Source organism: Dendrobates tinctorius, unplaced genomic scaffold (assembly GCF_039654945.1).
Source record: "Dendrobates tinctorius isolate UK_male_01 unplaced genomic scaffold, ASM3965494v1 ptg000162l, whole genome shotgun sequence".
NCBI classification, from domain to species: Eukaryota; Metazoa; Chordata; class Amphibia; order Anura; family Dendrobatidae; genus Dendrobates; species Dendrobates tinctorius.
The window spans coordinates 45,811,453-45,836,492 of NW_027361829.1; the positions used below are offsets into that span (position 1 = coordinate 45,811,453).

At 42.3% G+C, this 25,040-nt stretch overlaps 1 protein-coding gene across 2 annotated transcripts in view; it reads right to left on the bottom strand.

The window, feature by feature from the left end:
- The window catches only part of EEPD1 (endonuclease/exonuclease/phosphatase family domain containing 1), a 164,206-nt gene that overhangs the window by 39,137 nt on the left and 100,029 nt on the right, over positions 1 to 25,040 (bottom strand). For both annotated transcript variants that reach the window (XR_012220878.1, XM_073549998.1), the window contains exon 2: positions 21,606 to 21,657. Coding sequence is in view for 1 of the 2 variants with exons in the window: in XM_073549998.1 (XP_073406099.1) it covers positions 21,606 to 21,657 (52 nt within the window). In the remaining variant the exon portion in view is untranslated. The remainder of the gene's footprint in view (positions 1 to 21,605; positions 21,658 to 25,040) is intronic.

A 25,040-nucleotide genomic window follows, 5' to 3' on the forward strand; every position in this document is an offset into this window, starting at 1 on the left:
AAGACCAAAGTCAGCGCAGCCATCTATCGGGAAATTTTAGAGCACTTCATGCTTCCCTCTGCCGACAAGCTTTTGGGAGATAGAAATTTCATTCTTCAGCAGGACTTGACATCTGTCCACATTGCCAAAAGTACCAATACCTGTTTTAAAAACAACAGTATGACTGTGCTTGATTGGCCAGGAAACTTGTCTGACCTTAACCCTATAGAGAATCTATGCTGTATTGTAAAGAGGAAGATGAGACACCAGACCCAACAATGCAGATGAGCTGAAGGCTGCTATCAAAGCAACCTGGGCTTCCATAACACCTCAGCAGTGCCACAGGCTAATCGCCTCCATGCCACACCGCATTGATGCAGTATGCAAAAGGAGCCTCGACCAAGTATTGAGTGCATTTACTGAACATACATTCCAGTAGGTCAACATTTCAGATTTTAAAATCCTTTTTCAAGCTGGTGTTATAAAGTGTTCTAATTTACTGAGATAATGAGTTTTGGATTTTCATTGGCTGTAAGCCATAATCATCAACATTAACAGAAACAAACACTTGAAATTGATCACTCTGTTTGTAATGACTCTATATAATATATGAGTTTTGCAGAATGTTTGTCGCGCTAATCCTTATTGTAGTCTCTCCAGGTTGTCAAATAAATGACCAATAAATATACGTTATTGCCAATGAATGACCAACAACAATAATAATATGCCAGGTTAAACCTAAATAGGTTTTATACTTGCTCAGCTCCTTGAGGAGTAAATACCCAAAAATGTCAGCACACAGTAAATAACTTCAACATTAAATAGGTGAAGCTAGATTCAGAGAGGCAGCGCTAATGGCCCATTGCACATAAAAAGCAATGAAAATGTAAATCTCCCTCAAAAAATCATGGAAGGCTAAAACATAGATATTTGTACCGCAAGCCTAAAGGGGGCTTCACACATAGCGATATCACTAGACATATCGCTAAAGTGTCACCGATTTTGTGACGCAGCAGCGATATTGCTAGCGATATCGCTATATGTGACACTTACCTCCGACCGGCTCCCCCGTTGGTTATCGTTGATCGCGCGATAACGTTCTGAGCCGTTTCTCGTTGGCGGCTTCCTGCTGGGCTTCCTGATGGCGTGGACGCGGGTGGGAGGACGTCTTCATCGCTGCCTCTGACAGGTAAGTAACGACCGCCGACCGCTGCTACGTCGCTGGTGAGATCTGCCTGTTTGGCAGCTCACTAGCGACCATTTAGCGATGCACCAGCGATCCTGGCCAGGTCGCATCATTGTTGGGATCGCTGGTGCATCGCTAAATGTAACGGGACCCTAAGTCCAAAAAGTGAATGGGTAAAGGAACTGATAACAGATGGATGAATTGCAGGGAAGCAGATATAGTGTTAGATGTAACCAATGTGGCTTTTCCCTTACCCTGCTTGTAGTGTTCCCTGTTTACAAGGTACATAGCCCTGTCCTTTCCTTACTTTAGATAGAGGGCTGGTGCGGTGGGGAGATATAAAGTTGTTGCGATAAGAGATCCCAGAGCAGCAAAGCCAGGAGCGCCCCGTAATAAGGATTAGTGTGACAAACATTCTTTAAATCTCCTGTTTGGTTTGTTCATTGGATTTCACGCACAAATCATGAGTTTGTCTGCTGCATTGTATCCTTAGTTCTAGGCTCTCCCTTTATTGTTGAGGGCAATAGTGTCATTTTTATTGTACTTTTAATATATGAGTTTCACTTTTTGTATTGAAGAACTGAAATAAATTAACTTTTTGATGATATTCTAATTTTATTAGAAGCACCTGTACATAGGCTATATGTATAGTATTTTAATCTTTTCGTTAAAGAGCTATCAAAGCCCCATAAATGTATGAACCATTTTGACATATAATTTTAGGCTATGTGCCCACGTAGTTTTTAGTGCTGCGGATTTTGTAAAATCCGCAGGTCAAAAGACCTGCGGTTTACCTGCGGATTAGCCTGCAGTTTTGCCCTGTGGTTTCTCATCTCACAATGGTGAAGGTAGGAAACCGCTGCGAAATCAGCACAAAGAATTGACATGCTGCGTATTGTAACCCGCAGCAAATCCGCAGCATGTGCACTGTGCTTTTTTTAATTCCATAGGAAATAAAGATACTGTACAACGCAGCAGAATCTGCTGCGGACCCGCAGGGCCAAAACCGCTGCGGATCCGCAGCAGAATCCGCAGCGTGTGCACATACCCTAAAACAGTATATAATTGTGCAAGCCTCAAACCATTTTTTGGGTGGGTTCCATTGTGCTGTAAAATGTTATAAAATACATTTTATAATAGCGTTACAAAAAGGAACTCTTTTGTATAAATAGTCCTATTATACACTATAGATATACAGTGGATACAGAAAGTATTCAGACCCCTTTAAATTTTTCACTCTGTTTCATTGCAGTCATTTGGTAAATTCAAAAAAGTTCATTTTTTCTCATTAATGTACACTCTGCACCCCATCTTGACTGAAAATAACAGAAATGTAGAATTTTTTGAAAATTTATTAAAAAAGAAAAACTGAAATATCACATGGTCATAAGTATTCAGACCCTTTGCTCAGTATTGAGTAGAAGCACCCTTTTGAGCTAATACAGCCATGAGTCTTCTTGGGAACAAGTTTTTCCCACCTGGATTTGGGGATCCTCTGCCATTCTTCCTTGTAGATCCTCTCCAGTTCCTTCAGGTTGGATGGTGAATGTTGGTGGACAGCCATCTTCAGGTCTCTCCAGAGATGCTCAATTGGGTTTAAGTCAGGGCTCTGGTTGGCCAGTCAAGAATGGTCACAGAGTTGTTCTGAAGCCACTCCTGTGTTATTTTAGCTGTGTGCTTTAGTAGAGGTTTTCATCCAGAATATCTCTGTACTTGGCCACATTCATGTTTCCTTCAATTGCAACCAATCTTCCTATCCCTTCAAATGAAAAACACCCCATAGCATGATGCTGCAACCACCGTGTTTCACTGTTGGGATTGTATTGGGCAGGGGATGAGCAGTGCCTGGTTTTCTCTACACATACCACTTAGAATTATCCCCAAAAAGTTCTATCTTCGTCTCATCAGAACAGAGAATCTTATTTATTTCTTAAAGTCTGGGAGTCTTTCATGTATTTTTTAGTAAACTTTATGCGGGCTTTCATATGTCTTGCACTGAGGAGAGGCTTCTGTCGGGCCACTCTGCCATAAAGGCCTGACTGATGGAGGACTGCAGTGATAGTTGACTTTGATTAACTTTCTTCCATCTCCCTACTGCATCTGTGGAGCTCAGCCACAGGGGTTCTTCATTTCCTCTCTCCAAGGCTCTGCTCTCATGATAGCTCAGTTTGGCTGGACGTCCAGGTCGAGGAAGACTTCTGGTGGTCCCAAACTTCTTCCATTTTCAGGATTATGGAGGCCACTGTGCTCTTAGGAACCTTGAGTACTGCAGAAATTCTTTTGTAACCTTGACCAGATCTGTGCCTTGCCACAATTCTGTTTCTGAGCTCCTTGGCCAGTTGCTTTGACCTCATGATTGTCATTTGGTCTGACATGCACTGTGAGCTGTAAGGTCTTATACAGATAGGTGTGTGCCTTTAAAAATCAAGTCCTATCAGTTTAATTACACACATCTGGCCTCCAATGAAGGAGTAGAACCATCTCAAGGAGGATCACAAAGATATGGACAGCATGTGACTTAAATATGAGTATCTGAGCAAAGGGTCTGAATACTTATGACCATGTGATATTTCAGTTTTTCTTTTTTAATAAATTTGCAAAAATTTCTACATTTTTGTTTTTTTTTCAGACAAGACGGGTTACAGAGAGTACATTAATGAGAAAAAAATGAACTTTTTTCAATTTACCAAATAGCTACAATGAAACAAAGAGTGAAAAATTTAAAGGGGTCTAAATATTTTCCATACCCACTATATATACATTGTAGACAGGCAGCAGGATAGCCTTGGAAAAAACACCGTGTGCACAATTGTGGTGGTGCCGAGGTAGGTTCCCAAACCATATATAGTATAATGAAAACCTGGCACTCAACTTAAATGCTTAAATGGAACAGTTTATTTGTAGTACCAAACAAAACGTTTCGGTCAGTGCAGACCTTCATCAGTTACGTGCTCAAAGATTGTCTGTACTTAGATTGGAGGGCGCTTTTTGTATGTCCCTGTAAAGCCAAATGTCAGTGTGCTGCTGGAGCGCAGTTAAGTCTTATCTGTCTGGCAGGGAAAGCGCAAGCCTGGTCCTCCTGGACGCTGTGTTCCACAGCTTACCAAGCTGCCTGAATGCGATTAAATCCCTACAATATATATATATATATATTTGTTTAATGTACCCTATGTTTTATTTATAAAATTTCAAGCATTACAATATTAGAAGTAAATATCACAAATATTTGGCACACCCGGAAGGTAGCAATAACTAAAGTGTGAACACCTAAATCTAGTGTTAAATAAAAATGATGAGCACTTAGTTAAAAGCCATCTACAATTGTATATACTGGTATATTTTAAGGGTTATCCTCATGTTAAAAATAGGACGAGAATGTTAAATCATGAGAAATTAAGCCAGTTTGCAATCTTCTTTCTATTTCTGCCTCTGTGTCCTGATATCTCTACTTTTCAGTGTTTTTTTTTTGTTTATTGCTCTGGGGCTCGCCACAGATGCCACCCTGTAGCGGTGGCAGAACATAAGCATTACTTACCAGCTCTTTCCTACTAAGCTTGTAAGCACTGCCCTGAGGTTGGCCGGGATCACTGGAGAGTGATGTTACTACCTAATCCCGGCTAGTTTCAGTGTCTCACTGTGTTCCCGATGCTTCAGAGGCAAAACCTCCTCATATACCAGCATTGAAGCACAAATAGATCAGGTCAGCAGCGCAACAATGATACTTGCTTAAATTGATTATAGGACAAACCCTTTAAGAGAAGTGGCAGGGTACACACAAAAAAATGCAGTATTTTTTGGCAAAAAGTTGGCAATGGCCTGTGAGAGTCACCTCCCTGAGGAGCTGTAATTGTGTTTAGTGTGGGGTTGGGCACTAATATGGGACCCTGACAATGTTCAGTTAGTAGTCAGACAACCGAGGATTTATTTTGCATGATGTACTTGTTTTGCCGATGGTACGAGTATACAGATAATAAAACTGGTTACAGACGGTTTAAACCTAATTCACTGTGCTGGAGTGAATGTTCTTGTGTCAACAGTCTTACCTGGAAGACAGCAATCCCTCGAGCTAAGTTGGCCCAGAATTACCAAGAGGTAGACATTCACTTACACTTCCTTGTTATTATGTTCCTTAAAGTAAAACCAAATGTTCTTAGATAGGAGTACTAGAAGACCACGTGAACATTTTTCTCGTACCAAATAAAAACGCACCCTAGCAGCTAAATAAAGAATCACAAGTCTATGCCAAAAAGTAAGACGCCTGCATTCAAGGACAACACAAGTCTCTGACAAGCTCCATGGGCTACAGTGAATCTTGAGATTTCTCCTTAAGACCAGGAAGCCCTTTGAACAGACCAAACTATCTCTTAAAGATCAGTGTTCTGCTGGAGTACTATTGCTTCGCCAATAACAAAATTCTTGCCAACACTATATGTACAGCTAAAATTAATCTAAACATTGCTTTAAAACATGGGAACACATTGTTACATTAGTTTCCATCAGCAGGGGTCCTATTGTGCTATGACCTGTCATGGCAGGTAAACAAGAGCATACTCTCCGGTGCTCCATGTTGTCTAGGCACCATGCCAAGTTTTGCCAGAAATTTGTCCCTCAATGGTTCCGGTTTGCTTTATGCAAGTTTACCTTCTAAAATTAGTTTTATAGAATACTAGAATAAACAGTTACCACAATGCATTCAACAATTTCTAATTTACAGTTTATTTAATAAGAGGCTTTCTGACATCAACTACCACATTGTACCAAAATTGTAAATTTCCTCCATCCATAAGAAAGGTGATAACTTACTGATTGGTGTGGTACACCCCACTAATCCCAAGAACAGGGCCCTTCTACACAATTGATTGTCTACAGGATGACCAGAAGCTCATGGCACCCATTTGCTGAAAAAGAACCTTAACTTTGGGTGTTCATTTTCAACAACTAACACAAGGTTGTCACTCCACTTGCCACTTACACTTGGTGACACATGATACATTCATGTATCAGTGGTATTTTTAAACATCTTTCCTTTTTTCCACTTCATATGAAAAGCAATGTGTCTAATTTTCTGAAAATAAACATGTTTAACCCTTTCACCCCCCAAGGCTGTTTGCACCTTCATGACCAGGTCAAATTTTTTATTTCTCACCACTGATCCTTTGAAATAAAAACTCTGGAACACTTCAATGGATGCTAGTGATTCTGTTTTTTTCGTGATATATTGTACTACTTCATGTTAGTGGTAAAATTTCTTCTATATGACTTGCGTTTATTTATAAAAAAAACAACGAAAAACGCAAATTTGGTAACAATTTGGAAAGTTTAGCAATGTTTAAAATGATAATTTTTATACCCTTAAATCAGAGCGTCATATCACACAAAATAGCTCATGAATAACATTTCCCACATACCTACTTTACATCAGCAAAATTTTTGAAACATAATTTTTTTTTATTAGGAAGTGATTAGGGTTAAAAGTTGACCAGCGATTTCTGATTTTTACAACTAAATTTACAAAACCATTTTTTATGGACCACCTCACATTTGAGGTGATTTTGTGGTGTCTATATGACAGAAATTACCCGAGAGTGACACCATTCTAAAAATTGCACCCCTCAAGGTGCTCAAAACCACACTGAAGTTTATTAACCCTTCAGGTGCTTCACAGGAATTTTTGGAATGTGGAAGGAGAACATGAACATTTACCTTTTTTTCACCAAAATTTTACTTTAGACCCATTTGTTTTATTTTCACAAGGATTACAGGAAAAATGGACCCCAAAATCTGTTGTGCAATTTCTCCTGAGCATGCCAATACCCCATATGTTGCGGAAACTACAGTTTGGGAGCATGGCAGGGCTCGGAAGGGAAGGAGCACCATTTGACTTTTTGAATGCAAAATTTGCTGGAATAATTGGAGGACGCCACGTAGCGTTTGGAGAGCCCCTGATGTGCTTCACAGAAGTTTATAACATTGAACTGTGATAATAAAAAAAAATCACATTTTTTCCGCAAAAAAATTTTTTAGCCCCAAATTTTCCATTTTCATAAGGGTAACAGGAGAAATTGCACCATACAATTTGTTGTGCAATGTCTCCTGAGTACACCGATACCCAATATAAAAAGGAATACTACTGTCTGGGGGCACAGTAGAGCTTGGAAGGGAAGGAGTGCAATCTGACTTTTTGAAGACAAAATTTGCTGGAATAATAAGCAGGTGCCATTTTCGGGCACATGACTTTTTCTGATCGCTATCTATTCCAGTTTTTGTTTGGTAGTATGATGATAAAGTATCATTTTTTTCCTTGTTTGCTTGGTGTTCCCTGAATGACAGTTTTATAGGTCGTGTCGTTCCTGATGCAGCGATACCAAATATGCAATCTTTTTTGGTTTTCATAAAAATATTTATTTATGGGTACTAGAGTTGAGCAAAACAGGTTGGCCAGATTCATAAGTCGCCGACTTATGGCAAAGTCGGGTTTCGCTGACTGAAACCCAACCACAGTGTGAAGTCGGCCATGCGAAACAAGCGCCAAAGTCGGATTTCCCAGAATGCTTGCACGTGACTTTTTTCAGCCACTGAGCAAGGACTACACTGTGGGCAACGAGATGACATGTGCAGCGTCCGGGGAGAGAGAGAGATTTTGTGCACTTTAAAAAAGCAGTCAGGCGTGTAGGTGTGCTTACTGTGCTCCACTCCCTGCCGACTTGCATTGGGTTTCGTGTTTCAGTCGGACCTTCGACTTTTCCCGATAGTCGGCCGATTTCAGTCGACTTGACTTTTGAGAAAGTGGGGTTTCATGAAACCCGACTCGACCCTAAAAAAGGCAAAGTCGCTAATCTCTAATGGGTATATCATACTTTTTGTATTATTTTTTTGATTTACTTTTTAACTTAGTCCCACTATGGGACTTTCATTTTCTGCAGTCTGATCGCTGTGATAAAGCATTTCAATGCAGGTGCATTGTTACACATTATAATCTGTTAGCCCTGCAGACGCAAGTTAGTTACATCATGCACTGCACATGATCTAACAATTTTGCTAGTGCCAGGTGACCTGGATGTCGTCATAGTTCACCATGTTAATGATTGGGCCCCTGTGATGACGTCAGGAGGGCGCCGATCTAAGCGCAGAGGAGCTTTCTTCCCTCTGCCTAAAGTGCTGGGAGCGGTGCGTCCACCGCTCTTGGCACTGAGTGGCATGGGTCAGCTGATTCAGACCAGTGGCAATCGCGCACACAGCCTCTTTAAGCTCAAAATCGCCTGGATGTATCCATACGTCCAACGTCAGTAAGTACCTAACGACCTGGACGTATGGAAATGTCAAAGGTCGTGAAGGGGTTAATGTTATCATATTACCTTTAAGTTAATTACATAATTCTACACAATGACCCCTGAACGTCATGCTTTAGGGTATGTTTCAGTATGCCCACACTGCACATACAGCATGTGCACCAGGAGAGTTCTCATTGCACATGTAAACCACATCTATAAGGCTTGTTCACCTGATGGTGGTCAAAAGTCCTTTTCGTCTGTCGGGCTAGTACTCTTTTTTTTATTCCTACTTTATAGAAAAGAAGTTAGGTACCCTGCAAAAAAATAGTATACTATGCAGCATACATTTATGTCTTGTTGTTTGCTTGGTTATTTGACTGGATACAATTGGGTGACTAATGTCTTCAGTACAGGAAAGATGTATATCTTTGTACCGTGTTAGCCAGTAGATAGAAAAATATTCAGGATTGAGAGTCCTCAGTAGTTGATACCTTTTAATGGCTAACTGAAAAGATGGTAATACATTGCAAGCTTCGCAAAGCTTGCAAGTTTCGAAAGCTTGCAATGTATTACCATCTTTTCAGTTAGCCATTAAAAGGTATCAACTACTGAGGACTCTCAATCCTGAATATTTTTTTAATGTCTTCAGTAGAAGGCTTACAGAATGTGAACAGAGCATTACTGGGACTCTGTTCCTCATTTCTTTATGTAGGATAACAGCACAATTGTTAGCAGTACATCACTGGGATTTATGGTCCAGTCAATAAAATACGCAATGTACAGGCCCAATATATGTAACTTGAGGTCTCTATTGATCTTCTTTGACACTTGTTTGGGTACCTATCGCCTCCTAAAGCCTATTATTATGCAAGATGAGGGAAACGTTTTGTCTGCATTATATTCAGTATGTATCTACTTTTGTGTAAGAGGGATTGGGATGTAGTGAATGTAAATATTTTTGTACAAGGCATAGGGGAATCACAAATATTAAAATGAAACTGTACTTTCAGCAAATTGTGCATAGATCAACAGTAGAGGCAAATGTTAGTAACTTTGTTATATATCTAATCATCTAAATCTGCTTGTCTCCACTTATTCGCCACTTCTTCCTTCCCCGCTGCCTCCCGAACTTGTCATTCACTCTGAAAAACCAGTTCAAATCCAACTTTCTGAGCCCAGATGGGATTATGTGACACAGACTAATACACTAAAGAGAGGGGAGGGGTGAGGAGTGAGGAGCAGGGAAAGGAAAAAGGCAGAGGGAGGAATAGAACTCAGCTGTGCTGTATAATTTCCGCCATGCTGTTGCAGCTTGTCTCTGTGTGCTAAAAAATGAATGAAGAGCAGGAATCCCTGTCTGTGTCCTGTGCTTAGGAGAGTTTACTGCAGCTAATCTCCTCTCACTATCTCCCAGTAGACTGCAAATTAGAGAAAGCGAAAACTGTAGAAAAAAAGCAGGATACCTGACATCTAATGGATAGCTATAGTATTTTTCCTCATGTACTCGCACAGCACAGCTGATACTGAATGAAAATTTATGGTTAGTTACCCTTTAAATTCTCATATACTTTTACACTTTCTTTTAAGGCCTTTATTTAATATACAAGTCTGGAAAATCTTAGGACCTATACCTGTGTTGAAAGCGTGCAATGTATACAACTATATAGGCATGAAGTTGGATAAGTTGCACATGTGGCCCAATTGGCCAATAAAATCTACAGTACTGTATACCTTTCTATAATTTTTTTTCTTTGCAGTGTATTGGCATACACCAGCCTCCTTTGGCATCTGTATAGTTAATAAAGACCTGTTTTCCCACCATATAACGTGCAGTGAAGCAGGCCTTTCAGCAACTTAACTTTTATATCAGATATACATATAGGGTTATATGTAGTATACTAGATGGAGGCCCGATGGGTGGTAATGTCGCGATGGGGGCAGGCTTTGTAGCGTTGAGAATCTCACCCCCCCATGTGCTCACCCACCTATCCACTCTCTCTCCCTATGTGCTGACTTTTCCCGTCTGTGCTCTCTTCTTTGACCTGTCTACCCCATGTGCTATCCCCCTTGTCTGCTGTCTCTCTCCTTCCTGTGCTGTGTTCTCCCCTCATGTACTGTCCCATATGAGCCATCTCCTCCCTGTGCGCTCTCTCTCACCCCTGTGTCTGACCATGTACAGAACATACCACAGCCCCTGGGCAGGGGAGGAAGCAAAAGACAATACTGACATTACAGCAGGAGATCGCAGAGGATACATTCCGTGATGTAAAATATTGTTTAAAAACAGTCAGTGAAATATTTTACCTCACAAAATGAATCCTCTGTGAGACCCTGCTGTAATGTCAGTATTGTCTTTTGCTTCCTCACCTGCCCAGGAGATGTGGTATGCTCCGTACACAGACAGACACAGAACATTTTTAAAATGAACTTTCGTTCGTTGGAAAACCCCTTTAATGTGACCCATTTCCTCTGCCTGTAGACACGTCGCACATCTGCCACTGGGATCAGCCGAATGATTCACTGACCTGTGCGTAATTCGCGCAGGTGCAATAAATCAGACCACCTTTGATAGCAGCAATCACATTAAAACTGCGCATGCACTCCTCCTGTACAAAGATGGCGGCAGTCAATAAATCATTCAGCTGATCCCGGGGGCAGCGTGTTCGTGACGGTGTTACGCTGGTTGTACCGCCAAGAGGCTGCGTGAGTGTGTGTGTGTGGTGAGTACGGCGTATAAAGTGTGTGGTGCGACGGTGTTCCGCCGGTGGTACCGCACAATAGATTGGTACCAGCAGCAGTTTCCATATTGAGACACCCATCACTTAGGTGTTCCAATATGGCGGTCAGTGAACTTTCCCAAACTACATGTGTAGGAGGCGTCATAGTTAGTATAATAAAGGTTACATAACTTCAAGGTACAGTGACATAACGATTATACGTCTGGAAACCAAGGCTCATGTAAAATGTATGCAACCCATCTGATCTGCCAGTTAATCTTTAAACCACAAGATTAGAAAGGTAAATCGCATTACATATTCAAGTGACTCAATAAGATCCAATTTTCCCCTCCTGAAACGGAGCCTTGAGAACAGTTCCTTGTGAACAAGAAAACAATGGTTGGCTGAAGATCTGTGCTACATGGAGGTCACCCTCTCTTGGCAAGCTTTGTTTCACCAAGGCTCTCTGCCAAAAGGTATGTTTAGTTTTCACCCAGTGCAGCTGTGAAATCCAAACCTCCACGTAACTTGACAATAGATCTCAGGGGTGCTGACGGATTTAACCTTAACAATAGCAAGCCTTGGATTGTTCATTTATTATGATGCCCATCCCATCGAATTAAGAGCAGTAAAAAAAAAAGCATAACAAAGCAGTATTATGTAATGTAAAGCATGTCCATAGTTTTGACAAAGAGCAAATACATTGTGTAAGATAGTAATTATATTTATATAGCAAATAACTAAATAAACTGCAAACATTTGTATATTAAATATGAATGTTGAGCCCATTAATAAGCAGTTTGGATTGCGGAAAAAACAAAGAATATGTATACTTTTACATACAATTTTATTAATTATTAGTTCTACATATATACTTTTGCAAATGTTTTAATTAACACTAATTGCAAAGTTTCTTCATACTTCATATTGTATGTCCTGGAGCAGGGTTGGAAAATTAATATTCCAATAGGCTAAAATTAATTCTGATCAATGTTACTATTAACATATTAATTATAATTATTTTATATTAATATTAATTGCATGACTGAATATTGAGCAGAATTAAGTATACTGGTATTTCCCTTGTCATATCTGTAAACTCGTAAAGAACTGGATATTGACTTAAAGGGCCACTTAATATGGTGGTAATGGTGGTTTCCGAAAGGAGCCACTCCTTGGCAGGGTCCTTCCCTGGAGGAAGATCTGGCTAGTCCTGTGTTTGAGACTCTTAAATGAGGCTCCACTGACTTTATTTGCATGTTCGTATTTCCCAGGGAGCAATGCACCTAGGATTTCACTGATTGAGCGCCTTTGCTGGCTGCCGCAGTGTTTTCTTTGGTCTCACTAAGGTCAGTGATTGTTTCGTGATGTTGGTCTACTAGGCATTGCTCCCACCTAGCCAGAATCCTACTCCACGCTGATGAGGGGCAACACCCCGAAACAGCTGTCTGTGGATGGATACCTGGCCTTGGTATTTTCCTTGTCATATCTGTAAACTCGTAAAGAGCTGGATACTGACTTAAAGGGCCACTTAATATGGTGGTAATGGTGGTTTCCGAAAGGAGCCACTCCTTGGCTGGGTCCTTTCCTGGAGGAAGATCTGGCTAGTCCTGTGTTTGAGACTCTTAAATGAGGCTCCACTGACTTTATTTGCATGTTCGTATTTCCCAGGGAGCGATGCACCTAGGATTTCACTGATTGAGCGCCTTTGCCGGCTGCCGCAGTGTTTTCTTTGGCCTCACTGAGGTCAGTGATTGTTTCGTGATGTTGGTCTACTAGGCATTGCTCCCACCTAGCCAGAATCTTACTCCACACTGATGAGGGGCAACACCCCGAAACAGCTGTCTGTGGATGGATACCTGGCCTTGGTATTTTCCTTGTCATATCTGTAAACTCGTAAAGAGCTGGATACTGACTTAAAGGGCCACTTAATATGGTGGTAATGGTGGTTTCCGAAAGGAGCCACTCCTTGGCTGGGTCCTTCCCTGGAGGAAGATCTGGCTAGTCCTGTGTTTGAGACTCTTAAATGAGGCTCCACGGACTTTATTTGCATATTCGTATTTCCCAGGGAGCAATGCACCTAGGATTTCACTGATTGAGCGCCTTTGCCGGCTGCCGCAGTGTTTTCTTTGACTGGTCTCACTGAGGTCAGTGATTGTTTCGTGATATACTGGTATACTGTATGGGCCTGCACACAGACTCTCTATTTACAGTAGGAGCCCGCACCTAACCCCCTATACAGTGTAAGAGCCCACACAGTCTCCTGTTTATAGTATGAGCCCCCACATAGTGTCCTATATACAGTATGAGCCCCCACAAACTCCCAGGCTCTGAAATACAGCATGTGCCCAACATAGCCTCCTATGTAAAGTATGAGCCCCTCATAGCCTCTTATTTGCAGTATGATTCCCACATAGCCCCATATGCACAGAATGAACCCCACATGGTTTCTTATGTATAGCATAAGCCCCAAACAACCTGCTGGCTCACACACTGATTGGTTGAAGATGGAGTCAGAGGCGCCGTCCTTCACCGATGTATTCACTGCTGTCTGCATCCACAGAATGTGGAGAGCGGTCACAGCGAGCAGTGGATGGACGACAGCCGGGAAGGCACAGCGAAACCTGTGTGCCACTGTTTCAGCTCTTTAGCTGTCTCGGTCCGTGGATCGGATTGAAACAGCCAGAGGGCCAGATGTGGCTCGTGAGCCTTACTTTACCCAGGTATGCACTGGAGCATTGAAATGGTTGCAACAATGCAGCTTACAATAGCTTTATAATGGGGTTTCTAATTTTGTTGTAGAAAACAGAATATTCCTTGTATAGTGAAAAATTAAAAACTAATATACTTTGAATTCATCTTCCTCCCAGTTTTCATGATGTCAATGAGTGAGAGACTGGCAACCTGCTCTGATAACAAGCCAGTTACACTTGGGACCATCTCGTAAGGCCAACCTCACACGTCCACATACGGACAGCAATTTCCAGACCGGCTGTAGATCTCCTGACCCAAACTAACAGCCTCATAAATATATATGACATACAGTATGGTTGTAGAGACTTGTGTCATCTGGACAAGATTATGGGTGGATTTCCAACATTTCAATGTAAATGTCATTCATTTACAGCAGGCAAAGATATTGAAAATTGAAAAAGGCAATAAACTGATGTTAAGCTGTTAAAGGGGTTTTATAAATTCAGGAAAGTGGACCCCAAACACTGTGAAATAGCAGAAATAAATACAGCAGGTACTCACCCTCCCCGGGTCCAGCACCGGATTTATTCGCGCCTCTACTCTGGTCTTGGTGTTTTGGTTTCAGCTGAGCCACATTGACAGCACGTATCAGCACTGTAGCCGATCACTGAGCTTTCCAGCTTGTGCCATCTAGATCAGCATAGCTACTGAGCTCAGTAATTGGCTGCAGAAGTGATGCGCACTGTTGAGGTGAAGTCACCACTACAGCAACAGCACAGCAGCGGTGGGGATCCACCGCTGGACCAGGGGAGGGTGAACACCTGCTTTGTTTGTTATTTTTAGTATTAAACAGCACTTGGGTTCACTTTTTGGAAAATCTATGTATACTGGTTACACAGTCATACATGGGCAGCTAAGGGACTTTATTTATAAGAGGCAATAAGGCAGCTATTTTTTTCGATTGCACATACTGCCGCTCAGCCGCGTTCCAAATAGGAAAAAAGGAAAAAGGAAAAAGGATTGCATATGTTGAAACCCAACATGACCACTGACATCCATGGAAAGTCAGCACATCCCTATACACTGCATACTACTGATTGCAGCACAAAATAATGATGACCCCATTAATTTTGCCATTTGTCACATTGATCATTTTGGTGCCAAAGAGGACAATCCCTTTTATTTTCTACAAATAAACTTGCTACATAAAAATCAGTGATTTCAGAGCCTGATATGTTTAGAATGGACTTTTACTAACAAGAAGGTACGTGACCCCGACAATGAGATTTTATTCATGGGGTCTTATTGAGTAGATAATGTGTTTTAACAAGGATATGCCATTAAAGCAACCGAACTAACACAAAGACGAGCCGTTGTGTCACTTCATATAAGCAGCACTATCATTTCCTTCATATCTCTACAGTGACAACCATAAGTAATATCGCAATGTCCACATCCGGCACATATTTTAAATGTAAAAAAGTGCACAAACTGAGTTGTAATGGGAGAAAAACATGGGATGTCTGTTTTATGTTTCCAGAGGAAAATGTAAATCCATCGTGATACATTTTTCTGTGTGTACGATGCAGCTGGATAATGTGATATCTGCTTCCGGAAACATTATGATTTGGCTCATTGTGCAAATCCTTTACAATTTGGAATATTCTGAAGTCAGTTTAAAGTCATCAGTGCTGCATCAAAATCCATTATTTTACCTTTACATTAATTAATTAGAATTGAATAGTTTATCATTATCATTTGTTTGGGTGAGATACAATTTATGGCTAAATAGTATACATTGAGGTGGTATATTAGACGATCCTTACAGGGGCGAACCTTCCGCCCGTGCAGCCGGTTCATTGAACGGGAGCCCCGGGGGAGAGGGGGGCGGCCCCTCCTGCACCGCATGGCTAATTATTCCATTTTCAAATTAACCATGTGGAGCGCAGGAGGAGAGGAGAGCAGCGCGGAAGCGTTGGAGAACCTGTGGTGACATCATCATCATGTGATCAGGGGGTGGATCTGATCACAGGCCTTCACCACTGATCAGCTCCGCCCCCTGATCACATGACGATGACATCACCACAGGTCCTTTAGCTGAGCTCACACAGGAGCTGCATCTTCCAGCAGGAGCAGGCCAGGTAAGAAGAAAGTTTTTTTTTTTTTAATTTATTATGCTTCCCCACAGGATGGAGACACATGGACCATGTGTCTCCATCCTGCCAGGGCAGATTGGAGACAGGGGGAGGCAAGATGGAGATGGGCAGGATTGGAGACGGGGGCAGGATTGGACACATTGGGGTCAGGATGGAGACGGGGCAGGATGGAGATGGGACAGGATGGAGACGGGGCAGAATGGAGATGGGGCAGGATGGAGATGGGGACAGGATAGAGATGGGGCAGGATGGAGGCGGGGCAGGATGGAGACGAGGCAGGATTGGAGATGGGGCAGGATTGGAGATGGGGCATGATTGGAGACATTGGGGGCAGGATGGAGATGGGGGCAGGATGGAGATGGGGGCAGGATGGAGATGGGGGCAGGATGGAGATGGGGCAGGATGGAGATGGGGCAGGATGGAGACATTGGGGACAGGTTGGAGACGGGGCAGGATACAGACGGGGCAGGATGCAGATGGGGCAGGATTGGAGACATTGGGGAAGGATTGGAGACATTGGGGGCAGGATTGGAGACATTGGGGGCAGGATGGAGACATTGGGGCAGGATTGGAGACATTGGGGGCAGGATTGGAGACATTGGGGGCAAGATGGAGATGGGGCAGGATTGGAGACAGGGCAGGATTGGAGACGGGGGCAGGATTGGAGACGAGGGCAGGATGGAGACGGGGGCAGGATTGGAGACATTGGGGGCAGGATTGGAGACATTTGGAGCAGGATGGAGACGGGGCAAGATGGAGACAGGGAAGGATTGGAGACATTGGGGGCAGGATGGAGACAGGGGCAGAATTGGAGACATTGGGGGCAAGATGGAGACAGGGCAGGACTGGAGACATTGAAGGCAGGATGGAGACATAGGGGGCAAGGTGGAGACGGGGCAGGATTGAATATACAGGGGGCAGGATGGCAGACACTGGGGGCAGGATGGCAGACACAAGGGGCAAGTGTTGTGAGCTCATTTTCGGGTTTGCCTCTGGCTTCTGGTGAGGGTTATGGAGCTGGCTGTGCTGACAGAGGAGTAGTGAGTTCTCTATCTGGCCTCCCTCTGTTGGTGAAGGGAGGTAATGAAGCTGATCTAAATGGCAGAGACCGGCCACCTGAGGAAGAGGACTGTGATTGGACATCAGGAATTTCTGATTGGATTTAAGGCAGCCATCTCCCTAGTTTCTTGCTGGTGATTTCTCCTGACTGTGGCTTCTGGTTTCCAGTTTGGTTCCTGTCTTCTTAAAGCTAAGTTTTCTCTGCTATTGTTCATATGAGTTTTCGTCTGGTTTACTTAGTTTTTCTGTTCAGCCAGCCCTGGCTGGGACTGGGCTGAATCCCCATTTTGTCTCTGATCAGTTGATCTCTTTTGCTCTGTCTTCAGAATACACCTGAGTGCTGATATAGGGAACTGAAGTCTAGCGACTTCAGGGCCTTTTTCTATCAGACGTGTTGGACATTTTTTGGTAGGGTTTTTGCGTGATTGCAGACAGCATCTTTTCTTTCCTGTCCTTTCTAGTTAGTGAGCGCCCCATCGTTTGCTCAGCCTATCTTACTATCTGTGTTTGTGTCTTCATCTTGTTTCACAGACAATACATGTTGGGGGCTGTCTATTGCTTTGGGGTCTGCTCTGGGGTAGTTTAGATTTTCCCTTTCTTTCTTTAGGCTTATTTAGTTCTCCGGCCGTGACGAGGCATGTAGGACCACCGTAGGCACGCTCCACGGCTACTGCTAGTTGTAGTGGATAGGACCAGGGGTCTGCAATCCGCTAGCTACCAACCTCTCCAGTTTTCTGGGCTTAGCTTGCTTTTTGTTTTTTCCTCCTCGGTGACTCATTCATAACAGGCAAGACTGGAGACACGGGGGCAGGACTGGAGACACGGGGGCAGGATTGCAGGTACAAGGGGCATGATTGGAGACAAAGGGGCAGGATGAAAGACATGAGGGCAGGATTACAGGTACAGGGGGCATGATTGCAGACACAGGAGGCATGATTGGAGACAAAGGGGGCAGGATGAAAAACACAAGGGGCATGATTGGAAACAGGGCAAAATGGAGACATAGGGCAGGATTGGAGACACAGGGGGCAGGATTGGAGACAGATGGGGCAGGATCATGGGGCAGGATGGATACGATGGAGACAGATGGGGAGATCATATGGGGCACAATGGATACTCATGAGGGTGGGATGGGAGAACATATGGATGAAGCCAGGAACGAGACACATGGGGGCCAGGATGGGGGATATTATTACCATAGGGGCTAATTAAGGGATATTATTACTGCAGTGATGTATTTATTTTATTTTTTGAGTATACTGTTTTAAACGGGGGGCAGTCCTGTTACTGTGTAGAATGATACTATGTTGCCTTTTTTTCTTCATGTGATATAAGGTAGAAGTTGGGAAAAAAATAAGTAATGTGTTCTGCAAGTGCAGCTCTGGATAACTGTGTTATTTCCTGCAAACACGAGCCCTGGCTGGAAGAAGTGATGGCGATCTGTGCTGGATGAAAGATGAAAATCAAGTATGAAGGACTTTACCTACAGACGTCACTGGTGAGTTAGTGTGTTACCTATACACTGTATACTATATACAGAGGTCCTGTGTATAATGTCACCAGTGATCACTGTATTACCTGTACGTTATATACAGAACTCCTGTGTATAATGTCATTAATCACGTATTACCAGTACACAGACACTGGATAGTAAGTACAGATCCCCTGTGTATAATGGCACTTATGGCGATAGTATTGTTTTTTTATTACTGATCAGTATTGTAGTATTCAGTCACTATGTGGTGGTAATATGTGGTCTGGACATGGTGTTGTGGTATTTGTCCCTTGTATGTGCTATTATTTGGTCACTTTGTGGTGGTAATATGTGGTCTGGTCATGGTGCGGTGGTATTTGTTCCTTGTATGTGATATTATTCGGGCACTGTGGTAGTAATATATAGTCTGGTCCTGATGTGGTGGTATTTGTTCCTTATATGTTGTATTAATTATAGGTCACTATGTGGTGGTAATATTGTGTCTGGTCATGGTGCGGTGGTATTTGTCCATTGTATGTGATATTAATGGTCATTTTAAAAATTGAAAAATAAATACAAATGTACCTAAATTGTATTGCATATTTTAACAAATATGTAATAGGTTACAGTAGAATAGAGCTTGGCCAAAAGTGTCTACAGTGTTGTGATGGTGGCTTAAAAAATATTTTGGCAAAATAAAAATCTGCCGGCTATATGTGTGATCTGGTGATGGGAACTGTTAATGTGTGATTGGTGAGAAGTGGAATTTTCCAAGAGAGGGCGGTGGGACTGTGGACAGTTTGAAAGGTAGAGGCGGGGCTGGGGTTGAGCCTGGGCAGAGTCTTACGGGGGCCCTGAAAATTTTCCCAATATGGGGCCCCGAAATTCCTATGTCATAATCCCAGTGCAGGTTTTTGAGCTGCACGTCAGGGGTTAATGTCTGGAGCTCAGTGCAAGTTTTGACGAGCACACCTGGGGTTAATGATTGTGGCCTCTTTTTGGTTCTGGGAGAGCTTCTTAAACCCCTGGGAAGCTCCAATCCTTGCCAGTTATACTTTTGCCTTTGGCCGAGTGTGCTGACCTCTGTGTGCCTGTGCCTGTTCGTTGTTATAGCTTGTTTATATGGTTCTGACCTGGTTCTGTTTCCCGTTGTGAGTTTGCCTGTTGATTCTGTACTGCACTACCCTCTCTGTGTATGACTCATTGCCTGTGATCTGACTACTCTCTGCTCGCCCCTCTTGTACCTTGAAGCTATCTCTGTGTATGACTCATTGGCTACGTCCTGACTATCCTCCCTGTGTATGCCCCTTGGTAACTTTGTCTCGCAGTTACCCTGCTAGGAGTTCTCTTGCAGCTCCTAGCTCTCTGGAGTTTAGGCCATGCCGCTAGCAGTCACGTGCTTCAGGTCCTGCTGTTCTGAAGTACGCATCTACTCGGCTGCTGCCCGCTCCACAGGTATCTTTGAGCACAGTTCGCTTTACTCAAGACACGTGCACTGGCTCAGTGAGCAAGTTCAGTGCGGTGTTCCTGTCATCCTAGTGGCAGCCCTGCCTCTGCCCATATGCTGCAGCAGTTCAGGAATGTGCGGAGTGTGGACACTGGACAGTGTGGAATGGATGGATCCACTTGGTCTGGCCTGCCCTGCCTGCTCCAGGTAAGAATACTACCAGAGCTGAGCAGGACTGAGGGATTGGGATCGAGGCGCAGGCATGATTTTGGGGGGCTCCTGGGGTGGGGGAGAACTGAACATGGCAGGCATGATTTTGGGGGGCTCCGTTCTGGGGGAGAACTGAAGCATGATGGCCTTGCTGCTCATGAATGGGGGGCCCCTGGCCTGGGCAGAAGGGAAGCATGGCCTTGGCTACTCATGAATGGGGGGCCCCTGGGGAGAAGCTTGGCTGCTCATGAATGGGGGCCCCTGGGGAGAAGCATGACTGCTCATGAATGGGGGGGGGCCCTGGGGGAGATGCTTAGCTGCTCATGAATGGGACGGCTCATGGGGGGGAGAAGAAACATGAATTGGGCGGCTCACATAGGGGGAGAAGCAGCATAAAATGGGGGGGACCACATGGGGAGAAGCAGCATAACCTGGGGGGGCCACATAGGGCGAGAAGCACTATGCCAAAAGTAGACCGCATATGGGGGAGAGCATTATGAAACAAAGGGAAACGGGGGTGCCTATATATATTACCCATCTATATGTATACATAACTTTGTTGCCCTATGAAGAACGGGGGGGACCCCAAAAAATTTCTTGCACAGGGGCCCACTGCAGTCTATGTCCGCCCCTGGATCCTTATGTAAATAATGCTTTACCAGTATATATTAAAAAGTTCTCAAACTTTCTAAAATTATTTTTTCTCACGCTTGTTTAAGTTTGTAGTATAGAAACTGAAATGTTTCTGTTTACTAGGAGGCAGAAAACAGTTTCAGCGTCTGAACTCGCACCGACACCACCCCCGTGACGGATACCGAAACACTGCGGGGGAAATAGAGTTACTTTTCTCCTGGCAGCGTCCTGCTAAGTGCAGCCACCGGGCAGGTTAGTAACACTATTAACCTGCTGATTAAATTCATATTTGCAGGTTAATGGAGTTTTTTTTTCTGGTGACAAGTTCCCTTTAAAATGCAACAAAGTGACCAAAAAAGAGGCACAAAGTCAACCAAGTGGTGGTAAAAATTTTACAAAAATGTCAAACTATGTAATAAATTTGTCACATTTCTTAGACTGCCTAAATATTTTACATAACTAGCAAACCTTCCCCATGTTCTGTCCCCAGACATGCTGGTTAGTTTATACTAAATGAAAGTGATTTGCGCTTTATATCCTCTGTCATTTCGGAAACGTTTACTGCTTGTTAAACCTTCTAGTCTTCTTCATTCACGACACGTCATGTTATCTTAATAACAGTCAATTATAAGTACAACTATGATACGAGAATGACATAATTACTGTCAGGTAATATTACAGGAATTTCTGGAATCTTCTCCTATAATGCCCGAGGAATTAGGGCATATTTATAACATACAGATATAATATATATCATCAGTAAAGAAAATATCAGTTACCTTTTCCAGAGCATCTTTATCTGTCAGCTCCTGAACAGCCACAAGCTTGATGCTGAGGATGAAATGAAAGATTAATAAGTAATGGATATAGAGTGTGGTCTATAAAATAGCAGCATAATCGTTACTGTCAACTAGGGAGGGTTGCCCATAGTTAGAAAAAGGGGTCAGAGTTTGTTTCTACAAACCAAGCCAGTTCCAAAAGTAGGGGTTTTAAGTAGAGTATTTCATAGAGCACTTTTTGCACCAGTTATGTATTCATTTTACTCATTTATATAGTGTGATTAATTTCACATCGCTTTATAGACATTATTGTCGCTGTCCCCCAAGGGGCTGACAATCTAGATTCACTATGAGTATGTCTTTGGAGTGTGGGAGGAAACCGGAGAACCCGGAGGAAACCCACGCAAATACGGGGAGAACATTCAAACTCCTTGCAGATGTTGTCCTTGGTGGGATTTGAACCCAGGACCCCAGTGCTGCAAGGCTGCAGTGATAACCACTGAGCCAATATCAGTCCATGGAGTGACTTTGCACCAACCACTTTTTGATCAACATTCTGTTAAATATTTTAACACAAGTAACCTTTGTAAATCCATTTATTGTGAGCATATCTTTCTAGCACAGTTTTTCCAATTCCCAGTAACTTTTCTCATCTATAGACAAAGGTTGGAAAATTACTGGACTAGACTATGCTCACAGTGCTTAGCAGAAGGGAGAGTATCTCATATTAATAAATCAGAGTATGCATACAAAATCTCAGCTACAGTAGTATAATAACATCCTAAAAATAGTAAATCAGGATGAAAAAAATGGGTAGTACCCAGTGGAGCTCTCCACTAACAATGAATACAAAAAATGGAGCTAAACAACCACCAAATAAATCATAAAATTATTTGTTTAAATCTAAAAAACCCCTTTAAACAAAAACATATAAAGTGAAAGTGCAATTATTCATAATAAGGGGTAACCAAATCCCTTTCTACTGCATAAATATCAAAATATCAAAATTTCAAAAGGTCAATGACCACTAAATCATGTGATGCAGTAAGGAAATATATCCATTATGGATTCTTACCCATGTCTGTGTCCATAGATGTAAACACACGCCCCTACACGGGTTTCGCTAGAGCTTCCTTGAGGGGCCGCTGTCACTTTATATGTTTTTGTTTAAAGGGGTTTTTTAGATTTTACAATTTTTTCTTCCCATGTCGTGAAGTCCTGGTTGTGACGATATTTTTGGTGCACCTGTAACCTTATTCAAGTTTCGCTGTTGTGAGAATTTTATGATATATGTGATTGATTGTATGTTTTTAATTAATTTTCTATTAAAAATAATCATACAAATGTCTAAGAAGCTGGAAACTATTGTACAAAAATTAAAATTGGACTTGGCATTAGGAAACTAAAGTGTTAGAATGATTGGAAAGCTGGCCACTGGGTATTTTACCAAATGTGGACTACCCAATGTCGTAAAACATCAGGCTGGGCAACATATGATACAATAATGTAACATCATGTCAGAGCCAGAAGCTGCACAAAGATCAAGCACCTGCAGGATAAGGGAGCCAGCTGTCAGAGACAGCCAGACTCCCCATAGAGGAAGCAGAGATGGTTCATTACCATCTCTGTCTTCCTGACTGTTGTATACACAGCGCGGCGTATACTGTACAATTCAGACAGCAGTAATAGCACTTCCTCCTACTGTCCCAGAAAAAATGTGATCAACGGGTGCCAGGAAGAAGGATGAGTTTCTGGGTCTTAGCATAGCCAGATCAGCTCGGTAATGGAAACAGGAGGCTGAATTTATCCTGAAATTAGGTCTTGATACGCCAGCCCCAGTTGCAGAGGAAATTAGTAAAAATAAAAATGTAATTAAATGTTGAAATGCTATCCTAAAGTTCTTTATATTCATATAGGGGGAGGGACACTATGTGTAAAATAAAGAAAACCAATACATAGATAAGAAAGCATGGAAAAAAAATGAAAAAAGAAAGTTATTGCCAGTGTATAAAACTAAGATGTTGATTTAGCCACATTTTTTTCATTTTCACAACAGGGTATAAGAGCAAATGGAACCCCACAAACTATTATGCAATTTCTCACGAGCACAGTAATACCCCATGCGTGAGGTGACAAATCACGGCTTGGTCACCCGGTAGGGCTCAAAATGGCAGGAGTGCTCTTTGATTGAATTATAGACTCAAAGCAGAATGTGCAGGGCCCGTGAGGAGCCAAAGCAGCAAACAAATAAAGGTACACTATTAAGGAAACTACACCCATCAAGGAATTCATCCAGGGGTGTAGTGAACATTTTGAATACAGTACATGGATCTTCTACAGAATGTTATGATGTTGGCCATTGACAACGAAAAAAATACATTTTTTTTTCCAAAATAACCTCATATAAGGTCGTACACTTTTGTATGGGCACAGGGAAAGGCCAAAACTGTTTATAGACATCATTTCCAGAACGCCTGAGGTGACAAAGTAGCAGGAAAAAAAACTAAGGTAACCCCATTTTGGAATTTACACCCCTCAGGAAATGAATCTACCGATATAATGACTATTTTGATCCCACACGTTATTCGGAAATAAACACGCAACTGGTCATGCAGTGTGAAAATTGCAAATATGCTAATTTAGTGCTCAATACATTGCTCTCAGCTTGTGTTTCTTTGTTATTTGGGTTCTGTCCCCTATATTAATGCCACACATATGGTCGGTAACTGCTGCGGACACTGTGTGGCTCGAAAGGAAGTGCAGGTGTTTGGTTTTGGGTGCACGGATTTTCCTGGATTGGTGTTTGGATACCATGTTGTTTTTCTAGAGCTTATGAGCTACTAGCTACGTGCTGGAATTTGTAAACTCCCTTTTTTTCCATTCACAAATCCATGCAAAAGGGAACTTATAACTATTTTTTATTGTTTCACTGACACTGCATGAAGCATTATTTTTTTGTGAGACGAGTTGATGTTTCCATGATGATATTTTGGTGTACATACAGTTTTTTTTATATATTTTTATACCATTTTTTTCTGTGTCAGTATAAAAAAAAACATTTTGGCATGCTTTTTTTAAATCCTGTTATAGGTTAATTAATGTGACAGATTTATTGATCAGGTCATTATGGATGCAGTGATACATAATTATGAGCATTATTTTTTACATAAAACTTATTTTTTAATGGCAAACAATTTTTTTTTGTTACTTTTTCACACTTTTGTATTTTTTTTTACAAATTTTACTGGGTTGTTTTATTTAGTCCAATCATGGGACTTGAACATTCACTCTTCAGATTGCTGGTGAAATACACCACATACCTTATGTATTGCAGGGTATTAGACCTGTCAGTGTTACACTGACCCATGGCCTACTAGACCCTAACAGGCCACTGAACTGAAACTTGCATCCCACCAAAGCCAATGACTTGGTCTT